Source organism: Gossypium raimondii, chromosome 4 (assembly GCF_025698545.1).
Source record: "Gossypium raimondii isolate GPD5lz chromosome 4, ASM2569854v1, whole genome shotgun sequence".
NCBI classification, from domain to species: Eukaryota; Viridiplantae; Streptophyta; class Magnoliopsida; order Malvales; family Malvaceae; genus Gossypium; species Gossypium raimondii.
In genome coordinates this window covers 20585631-20597025 of record NC_068568.1, presented here as the reverse complement: position 1 = coordinate 20597025, position 11395 = coordinate 20585631, and the positions used below count along the sequence as shown (strand labels likewise).

The 11395-nt window shown below is 29.5% G+C and overlaps 1 protein-coding gene across 1 annotated transcript; it reads left to right on the top strand.

Moving 5' to 3' along the window:
* Positions 1-6157: 6157 nt before the first annotated feature.
* LOC105766692 (uncharacterized) lies at positions 6158-8712 on the top strand. Its single transcript, XM_012586255.2, has 11 exons — positions 6158-6420; positions 6536-6630; positions 6705-6762; positions 6919-7110; positions 7256-7332; positions 7434-7516; positions 7642-7693; positions 7906-7974; positions 8044-8130; positions 8228-8292; positions 8368-8712. The coding sequence occupies exons 1-11, from the start codon at positions 6285-6287 to the stop codon at positions 8453-8455; spliced, it is 1002 nt and encodes a 333-aa protein (XP_012441709.1). The 5' UTR covers positions 6158-6284; the 3' UTR covers positions 8456-8712.
* The last annotated feature ends 2683 nt before the right edge of the window (positions 8713-11395 follow it).

The following is an 11395-nucleotide window of genomic DNA, read 5'->3' as shown; positions in this document are numbered from 1 at the left end:
GAAACTGCATGTCTACAGAATTGTGGATGAATAACTGCAATAAACGTTCTTCTCCGCACAACTTGCAACATCTATGTCTAGAGTGCTACGAATATTATTTTGAATATTCACTTGTACCAAACAATTCTAAATCCAATATATTTAACCTTTTCAGAATTAAAAATACATCTATGAACACAACATACAATCAACTATGTCTAGAGCTTGTATGCATGTATTTAAAATAGGCATAAATCGAATGAAACAATGATATAGACAATCTCAAATCATAAGCATCAAAGATGATAAACATCCACCCAAATAACTCCAACCCAGAAAAAAATTAGTTCATGGGTGAAAAGGTAAACACCAAATTTAAATAATTTATCAACATTTAAAGAAGTTTGACTCATAGAAATTAGGAAAAATAAAGGCAGAACTGCAGGATTTCTCGCCACACTCCAACTTCTCTTTTATCTTTCAATCGTATGTGAATCCGAGATAGATGTCTCTTCCCCTTCTTTACGTTTGTATTCTGCTCTCTGTAGCTACTACCATTTCTTTCTCTAAAATTCTCCAATGGAGTTTTTCTCTGTGCATAGAGAGGATTGTTGTCACCAATCTCTTTCTCACACAAATTCTCCTCTCTTTCTTCTTATTATCACTATTTTTTTTATTGGGTAGATCCGTCCCACCTCAGCATACCCTTTTCATTCCTCTTTTCAGGTTGGATTTTCTGGTACATACACAGCTGGCTGAGAATGACATGGATAAAATGTTGAGTCATCTTCTCAAAATTACCATGGAAAATCTGTTGGCAATCAATTTCACCATTTGCCACGACAATTATTTCACTTTCTTTATTTTCCCTCTTCATCTTCTTGCTCGTCTTACACCTTTATTCACACAAAACCACACATTTCCTCCCCAAGTGATAAAAGTAATAAATAATGACCATTATATCACAATCCAAGCTTTGTTATGCAATGTTCTAAAAATATCCTAAAAATGTAAATGTATTCACTTAATTACAACCAATTAATTCTATTCAAAGGCCTTAGATATAACTCTTTTCAAGAGTTATCAATAGGATCTCATTAATGAGTAGATGATTTTTCTTTCTAGTAAGTCTTACAGCTTTGTATGTTATGATTATAAAAGAGAAGATATCTACAAATACGTAAATGAGGTAAACAATGTGCGGCATGATACAAAGTGTGTGATATAAGATGTTGCTGGCATGTGTGTGGTTATTGCCTAATACTTTCTTGTTATATGATTCCAGTGCCTAACAAATCTGAGTTATGTAAAAAGGTGAGAAAGAGATTCGTTTGTGTAGCCTCCAGTAGGGTAGGTATATTGTTGACCGGATAGGTAGATCACTGTGAAAACGAAGATTTATTGTGTAGCCTTCGGTAGGGCAACTATAATGCTAACCAGACTAGCAGGTCACTGAATAAACTTGTAGAAAGTCCACAGCCATGACATCATATGATAATAGGCTAAAAGGGCGTAAAGGTATTAGACCGTATAGGAGAAGCCCCATGGAATCCACAAAGATGGTCTGTTGGGACATAAACACGAATTATCTGGAAAGCTTTTCTGGCTAATCTTATGAAAAGCCATTGTGGCGTATTATTTGGAAAGTCTATATGAAAAATTCTATAAAGCCTAAATGGTGAGTGGTTAGGTTACCTTTATTGTGTAATCGGGGCATGTATTGGATTTAGATTTTGAAAGAGTTCTTAGTATTGTATCTGATTGAGAAATCCACTTTAGTAATCCACCAAGAAGGTAAGCTTGTTGTATCTGAAGGAATGGTGATGTAAGAGTTTGCTAAACTTGGGAATCCTCACGTTATGTATCAAGTTATATGGAATTCTATTGGGTGATCAAAACCTTACATTCATTCGAGTAAAGATGTTTGTCTGGGTTAACTGGAAGGTTTGGTGTGAATTGTGTTGATGACCACCAGAGTCATTAAGAGAGACAGTTAAAAAGTAGTACCCATAGGAATAAAACCTTGGGGAATGAATTCAACTGCTATATTCAATGGAATAGTGAAATAGGATTCAGACTATAGGGCGAAGTTGTAATCCACCAGTTAGATGGATCGTCTATAGGGTGTTCAAAAGTAGAGGCAGACGTATTGTTATCTGCTAAGAATCAAAAACATATTCTCCAAATTCTGAAAGGAAGTCCAGAATTTTTAAGTCGAGGAATCCAACATCATCATTTAAAGGTAAAATTAGTGGAGATTCACTAAGTTCCATTGAACTTATGTATATTAATTTGAAATGTAGGTTTTTAAGTTTGAACCAATTCGTCAGTGGGTACCAAGCCAGGAATGAGCCAATGTGGATGATCGCAGAGCGATATTATGCATACAAAGGGACACTTTGAAAATATGTTTTTAAATGACAAATAGAACTATAGGCACTATTAAGTTTTTTTTAGTTTTAAGTGATATTTTCTTACACTATTATTAAGAATCGGTTGTAATCGAACAAGCGTTTATCTTTAGAATCTTGGACTAATAATAAAAATTAAATAGTAAAGTAACACATTCAGTAAATCTTGCCCATCTTAAAATTTTTGTTAAGTGTTTAAGTTTAGTAACATCCTAAATTCAGAATCGGTAAATCGGGTCGGCTATAAGGTATTACATCATGTTAGAAATATTGGTATAGTGTTAGAAAATTTGGTGCAAGCTATTGGTCCCAAATACAAGCGTGAGAAGGAAAATTTTGGTATATTAAAATATGTAACGATTTTCATTAGAAATATTGGTATCGCATTAAAAATTTTGGTATTTGGTGAGAAATTTTGGTATCCATTAGAAATTTTGATATGCCAAAATATCTAACAATATCAGTATAATATTAGAAATTTTGGTACAAAATACTGGTCCCCGCACATGGTCAGGAAAAGAAAAATTTTAGTACACCAAAATTTCTAATGATTTCCATAAGAAATATCGATGTTGCATTAGAAATTTTGGTATTAACTTATGATCGATTGATTAGGTAAAACATTTTCTTAATTTTTTTTTTTTGGAGTGTAGAGCAAAACCTCCCTTGCATCTAGCGTAGGCCTGTCTGTAGTTGTTTATAGTGATAGAACAACATTTTACTATAAAAAACTAGGATTATATGTCAAAAAAAGCCCTTAAGAAAATGTGACAAAATCAATTAAGTTCCTGTATTAAATTTGCACCCAATTAAGCCCTTGTCTTTAACCAAAAAAAGAAACTATTAAACCCCTTCATTAACGATTTCCATCATTGACTACGTTGACCGTTAAAATAAATTGACAGACTAAGCAGGTGGTAACACATGGCAGCTTCTAGTTGAATTTAATATTTTTTCTATAAAAATATTAAAAATTAGAAAAATATTAAAAAATATTAAAAAATATTAAAAAATAAAATATTTAAAATATTAAATTTGATATAAACTTATAAAAATATTATAAATATAATAAATCTAATAAATTATAAAAATTTATAAATTTAATAAAAACATATTTAAAATATTCAAAAAAAAATTTTAAACCTATAAAATTTCTTAACAACTTATAAAAATTCATAAAAATTTTAAAAAATATTAAAATTGATATAAAATATTAAAAAATATAAAAAGAATCATAAAAATTTGAACTGGACCTAATCAGTTGGTCGGATCGATTAGAGTAAAATCAACAAGGGTGTCGGTCTAGAGAAAGCCATTAGACCACTTGACCTGGAACCAGACAGTTGAACCAATTATTTTTTTAAAGTTTTATTTAATTGAACTGGACGGACCAGTTGAATTGTCAAATTCGTGGCTTGATTAGTTCAACACCGGTCTGGTTCTGAAAATCTTGGTCAGAGTATTTCATATTGACATATACTAATAGTTGGATAATGAAATTTTGATTTGATAGTATCTAATTGTACCAAAAATACTTTATACCATACAATACTAAGCAAACAATTTTCAACTTTTCAAGGTCTGAAATACTCTACTGTACTTAAAAATTTGGAGATATAAATTATAAAATAAAAGTAATAGTTTATCAATAAAAAGGAGAGGGCCTCTCAATTATTGTTTTATTTTTGGAATATCGAGAACTTATTGTTCAACATGAAAATGACCTTAACGATCTAATGACTATTCCTATTATCCAACGATTGGTGTGGTGTTATGTGTTCATTATGATTTTAAGGATTTAAATGACTATTTCTATATAATTTTTAATATTTTAATAATTTATTAGAATATTTATATTATTTATAATTATTTATGAATTTTATAAGTTTTATAATATTTTAAATATATCTTATTAATTATATATTTTTAATAATTTATTAAAATTTATTAGATTTTTATAATCTTTACAAGTTTTTATGATTTTTAATATTTAATAATTTATATTATTTCTAATATTTTTTTATATTTTTCTGGTTTTATAGGTTTTAAAGAATTTTTATATGTTTTAATAAAATTTTGAATATTTTAAACATGTTTTATTACTTTTGTAAAATTTTTATAATTTATTATAGTGTATATATTTTAATATTTATAAGTTTTTATTACTTTTTTTAATTTTTTTATAAGTTTATATTGATTTTAAGTTTTAATATTTTTCTTATTTTTTTGTGAGTTTTAATCATTTTTGTGGGAAAATATTGGATTAAACTGGAAGCTACAGCGTGTTAATATCTAATTGGTCTTTCGATTTATTTTAACAGTCAACGTGGTCAATGATGGAAATCACTAATGGAGGGGCTTAATTGATTATTTTAGTTAATGACAAAGGCTCAATTGAGTGCAATTTTAATACATGGGCTTAATTAATTTTCACATTTTCTTAAGGACTTTTTTTGACATATAAGTAAAAAAAAATATTATATATTAATGTTGCATGTTAACATAATAATGATAATAAAACCAACATGTATTGGGTGCAATAGTAAGTCATATTGCATTCTCAAGAAGAGAATGATTATTCGAATATTAAAGACGGTATTACTAGAGAAAACAATCATGAATCCTTAACATCAAGCCCATTCTTGAAATTTTTGGGCCCTAGGCGAAATAATAAATTGGACTCCTTTTAAAAAAAATTATAAAATTTAATACAATAAAAGCTGAAAAATTGTTGGGGCTTTAGGAGATGAAGCATTTATGGCAAAAATTAAAAAGTCCTAGGCATTTAATTAATTTATTTTAGTTTGAAATTTTTCCCACATTAAAAGCTAAACAAATATATTTTTTGGGCCCTTCTAACCCTAAGCCTTAGGCGGCTGCACTATTAAGCAACCCCAAAACTAAACTTACTTAACATAAATTATAAAACTAACATAAAAAAATATAAAAAAATAAAGATAGTAAGAATTAATCACAAATAATATTTAAGGAAGCATCATATTTTAATCCGGAGATATATAATAAAATAAAAACATTATACACTTAAAACTTGTTCGATTCTTTGAAAACAATTTCAATTAGCTCTCTCTCTCTCTTATTCAATTACCAATTTTCTTATATTTTGTAGACATGTATATCGTAGTGTTGGTGCTTATTTTGGTGGCATTCATTATTGAATGTGGGATTAAATATGTATTAGTTTGAGTTAGAAATTTAAAGCTTTTCAGTTTAAAATGCAAGTCTATTTGTTGTTAAATTCATTTGTTAAACTTTTAGGTATGGTCAATTAAAATTAAACAAAAATGCTCACTTGACATGCACGTAACAAAATGACATCATAATGGATTTGAATCTAATAGAGAATATTAACAGTGTTAACAAATCTTAAGAAATTTCAACTAACTAATGGTATTATAAGAGTTGAGGTACCAAATTATTTCAAAATTGAAGTATAAAGATTAAATCTCAAATTTAAGCAAATTATAGGGATCAAAATTGAAAATTAACTATCCTTATATAATTAAAATAAGGCGTCAAGTATGACTTCATACGCTAAATGAGATCCGAAAAGATGTCGGACACGGTGGGGAGTGTCACGTGGGAGCAAAAAGATGATAACTTTCAACTACCAACGGTAACCGTCGGGTGAGGTGTGGAAGCTATTAGGAACGTGGTCTCAACAGTCCAACTACGAACGAAATGACCCTGGAATGGTAGCTATGCCTAGATGCAGATCTCTGTTAACAAAACCTGACAATAATTAAATAAAAGAAAAAAACAGAAGAAAGCTTTAAAATCCTTTGATGTTGACATGAATGTTACCCAATTCCCTTTTTGACGATCTGTGTCCTTGAAGAACAACTTTTATCAAACGATTTTTTTGACAAACAAAAAATGAGCTGGAGTAATATCGGCAACTGGTTCAAAACTCGAGTAACTTTGAAGAATTTGTTCAGGCTTTTTCTGGGCCAACTTGTTTCTTTCGTTCTTGCACTTATGAGCTTTACTTCTTCTTTGATAGCCAGTCTTGGTAAGCTCAACTTAACCCTCTACTCTTAACTTGCTTCTGGTTATGAAAAAGGTTCAGATGAATTTGGAATTTTATATTCTTTGTTTGCTCATCTGTGTGTTGGCTTTTTGTCTAGGTGTGGATGCGCCTATCACTCAGACTTCCTTCACTTACTTCGCTTTAGCTGTGGTTTATGGTAGCATCTTGCTCTATAGGGGTCAAAAGCTAAGGGTAATCACTTATCAACTCCACTAATCTTATATTCAAAAGGATTCCTTGATACTTGAATCCTGTTCTGTTTGCAGATTCCTTGGTATTGGTATCTCGCCCTCGGCTTTGTTGATGTTCAAGGGAATTATCTTGGTGAGTCTGTAGTAGTCACTAATATCTCATAACATGATCTCCCAAAAACATGTTCTTAATTGGGGGGAAAAAGGAAAGTGGAATATGTCTGATATGTTACTGCAAAAATTACCGTGACAAAAGAGCCATTCCTTTTCCTTTTTTTTTCTTTTGCAGTTAACAAAGCCTTCCAGTTCTCCTCAATCACGAGTGTGACACTGTTGGACTGCTGGACCATCGTATGGGCAATATTTCTCACATATTTCTTCATAGGCACTAGATATTCTCTATGGCAGCTAGGGGGTGCTGCTCTTTGTGTGCTTGGCCTTGGTCTAGTGCTCCTCTCCGATGCAGGGGTGGGCGGTGGAGGTAACATTCTGGTCTAATGCAGAAGATATTCTTATAGTTATGGAACTCTGTTTCTTTATGGATGTTTTAATTCGTAAACAGCACGCCATTACTGGAAGTCGTTCGAATTATCCGGAGTGAAGTACTTGTTTCTCTGCACATGCAGGTGGTTCGAAACCAATTCTTGGAGATGCACTAGTAATTGCTGGCACTCTCTTCTTTGCCATGAGCAATGTTGGTGAGGTTGGTGAATCTATTGAACTATTATCCCATTAGTTCTGTATCTAATGGCAATCTCAAGATTATTTGTCTTAGCTATCTGCTTTTTCATTTCTAAATTGCAGGAATTTTGTGTTAAGAAGAAAGACCGAATCGAAGTGGTTTCGATGATTGGTCTTTTTGGGATGCTAGTGAGCGGTGTCGAATTGTATCCTTTATGTTTGGTAGCATATGGTTAATTTATGACTTTTGAATTGAATCTGCAATGTGGCATTGAAATTATATATATATATATATATATATATTGTTTTGAATCCATAACCTTTGGCTTAGATCCATATTTGAGCTAAAGAGCCTGGAATCTGTAACATGGTCTACAAATATAGTAAGTGATCTATTCTTATAGCAATATGCCATGCAGTAGAAATATATATCAGTTCCATTTTTAGGCCAAATTTAAGAATTCAGCTCACAAACAACTAATTAAGCACTATTACAAGTTTCATGATGCTGTATTTAGCCTTATTAAAACATTCATATATTGTGTTTGATTATTGCTTTGCCAAGTTACATTCTCTATTGTGGTTCTGTTTTCAGATACTAGGCTTTGCTGGATATACCTTTTCAAGTTTCATGTTCTACACTATCACGCCCTTTGTTCTCAAGGTGACTTCCTTTTCATCAATGGCTTTATAAAGGTTTAAATGGGCATTAATAGAGGTATTTTACTCACAGTTGAGTGGAGCCACGATGTTTAATCTGTCGCTGTTGACGTCTGATATGTGGGCTGTGGTGGTTCGCATCCTTTTCTATCGCCAGCAGGTACTATTTTCATGTTTAATCAATGAGCAAATGGCATGGATTTCCTTGTGAAAAAAGAAAGGTAAGAAAAATGGTTGTTTTGAAATAATTATTGCAGGTTGATTGGCTATATTTTGTTGCATTTGGAGTTGTAGTGATCGGACTCGTCACCTATTCGACAACGTAAGATTTCAGACTTGTAAAACATTGTATAGGAAATAAGAGATGAAGTAACTGTGATTGTTGGTTTTGTAATAGTGAAAAGGTCCCTGCAACAGTGGTTGAGGATGGAAGCCAGAGTGTTGAATACCAAGAGCTAAATGCTGAATCAAGAGACGAGTGTTGAGGTTCATGTCCAAAGAAAGCAATGGGAACAACCGCGTGCAGGCAGGTGTTTTTGTTAAATGCCATTTCTTTCCTTTCTAATTACCACCAAATGTGGTTGGTATTGTAATCAACTGGCCACTTCTTTGGTTAGGGAGGAACAAGATGGTGTTTAGTGGTACATGTCCCAATACTATTCAACTTACAATGGTTCTCCATGGAAACATTTTCTTTTGGCCTGCCGCCTGCTGACTCATAATATCATATCCCCACCGAAAATCCGACCTCTGTTGCTTGCTAATTTTTGGATAAATTTTATTAAAATTAAAAGAAAAACTTATATATCTTTATTTTTTGGTTCAATAATTAAAATTAATAAAAATATTAAAATAATTTTAAACTGTAAATTTTCAATTTTAAATCTTTACATAAATAACATATAATAACAAAATTAAATTTAAAAAAAAAACATCAATATTCTTTATAAAATCATAATACACCAAAATAATTTGCCACTGCATTTTTTTGGGGGTCAACATCCAAGAAGATGAAGGCTTAAAGCTTGATGCTGTGCTTAAAACATGCCATGGGTATAGCTTTCCTTGTTTTCTTTCATATATTTTCGCTTTGAATTGAAGTTTCGAGATGAGAATTGATCATAATTTGTTAAGATTTGATTTTCCTGTCCATTATATAATTGCTATAGAGAACCCAGTCTATGTTTGTACTTTCTAAAATGGCTAAACCTTGAGTCTTTCAGGGGTTTTTTTTTTTTAAGATTAATTTTCATTTAAAAATATAAAATTGATTATGTCGTCTTGCTTGTCTCTCCTCAATTCAAAATTTCTATAGAAATGTATTTGTTATTACAACTACTCCCCGTTTTTGTTTGAAAACGGAAGATGCAAGAGATCATTTAGTGTTAATGAGTATTGTATTTACTATAAGCTTTTTTATAAATATGATGTGTTTCTCAACCCAAGTTAATCTCTCAACAAAAATTATACCTGTAAATCACGCCCAATATCATAAACCTATTACTAAATTTATATTCTGATCACTCAATTTTAAAATGTTATAAAATTGTCACTTAACTATTCGAAAGTTTTCATTTAAGTCATTGAGTTGTTAAACACATTGGCCTTTTTTGTTCGCACTGCCTAAACCAATCAAAAGCACTATTCTCTTTTTCTTCTACAATCAAGTTTTTTTTTTTTCTTTTTTCATAAAACAACTTTGAACAACACAAATTTGCGAACTAAAATCCTAACAGCTTTCTTCTCCAATCTCCAACACTATTCATCATATTGACTTAGAGATAATGTATGTTTTTCTACTTGTTGATAAGTACTAACTCACCATACAAATTGTCAAATCATCACTTGGAGCTCATTAGTTAAAATTTTAAAATATTTAACAACCTAGTGACTTAAATGAAAACTTTCAAATAGTTTAGTAACTATTTTGTAATTTTTGAAGTCGAATGATCCAAAACATAAACTTATTAATAATTTAGTGATACATATTTTAAGATTGTCTATTATCATCAAATCTTTTTAACGCATCAAATTATTCTTGTTTAAAACAAATATGAAATGATTGCTAATGTCTAGAGAATAAATTTTAAAAAATCTATAATATGAGAATATCATTTTTCTATTATATTACTTGACATCTAAAAATAATTATAATTATAATTTATAATTATTAGTTAAAATTACATAAAAAAAAGAACGTAAAATGATGATATTTTAATTTATAATGATTAAAATTGAGTCTTAATTTGAATAAATTTTAAGCACAAAATAAAAAAATGTGATCATTATTATTATTAATTACAAAAATGGGATGTAAAATTGTGATAAATATATATTTTAAGAAGAATACCTCAATTAAAAAAAAGATTGATGCAAAATTCAGTTGTATTTTGAATAGAATTGTAAGCCTAAATTAGATAAAAGGTTTTATCCATTAATTATCACTTAATCAATCTTAGAATTATATACAGATTGAAATTGAAGCTTAACTATATAAATATAATCCAATAAGTAGTAGTTAAAAATTGTGGGTAAAAAGAATGAAGATTATTAACATTAATAAGTCAGAAGTATCTCAACAATGACATTTAAGAGAGAAGAAAGATTATTTTAATTGGTGATGAAGTAATATAATATTATACCTGATTTTTAAAATAAAATTACAGTTTTATTTTAGTTCTAAAATTTCTAAATTATTTTTAATGGTAATATGTATTAATAATTGATATTTTATTTTTAAATTTAATATTATAGCTCCAAATTTATATGTATTAATTCGATTTTATTTGAATGATTCAAGACAGATAATTTTAAAAAGGAAAAACTTATACAATTATAAAATATTGGTATGGTAAATAATAAATATGAATTGTGATTGAATTCTTATTAACTAAAGTATTTTGTTTTTCTATCATCTCAAACAGCACACACATCAACAAATAGGTCTAATTTTGTTTCTCTTCCTATTATTATTTTACCTTTTGTGTTTATTTTTAACTTCGTAATTTTTTTAGCACAAAGACATGATAGGTTTTATCTTTTATTTTAAAATCATAAACATGTGTAGCCACATGCTACGTAAGACTAATAAAAAGTAAAATGGAAGGAATATTATTCTTTTAAAAATCCAAAACATATCTCCTCTATTATCATTAAATTTTTTATTTGATTATGAGATTTTTAGTGTAGATATTGTTGAAACATTTTCAAAATATTTATAATGTTCCAATAGTTACAAATGAAATGTTATGAGTGGCTCAAAAGTTATGCCACTTGGTTATTAACCAAAAGTTGTCACTATTTATATCTCTTTTACCAAAAGTTATGTCACTTAATTAACAACAACGCCATAATTTTCAAGTAGATATCTATTGAATAATGATGTTTATTGCTAAAATAAATGACTATTATTTGGATAGTTATGT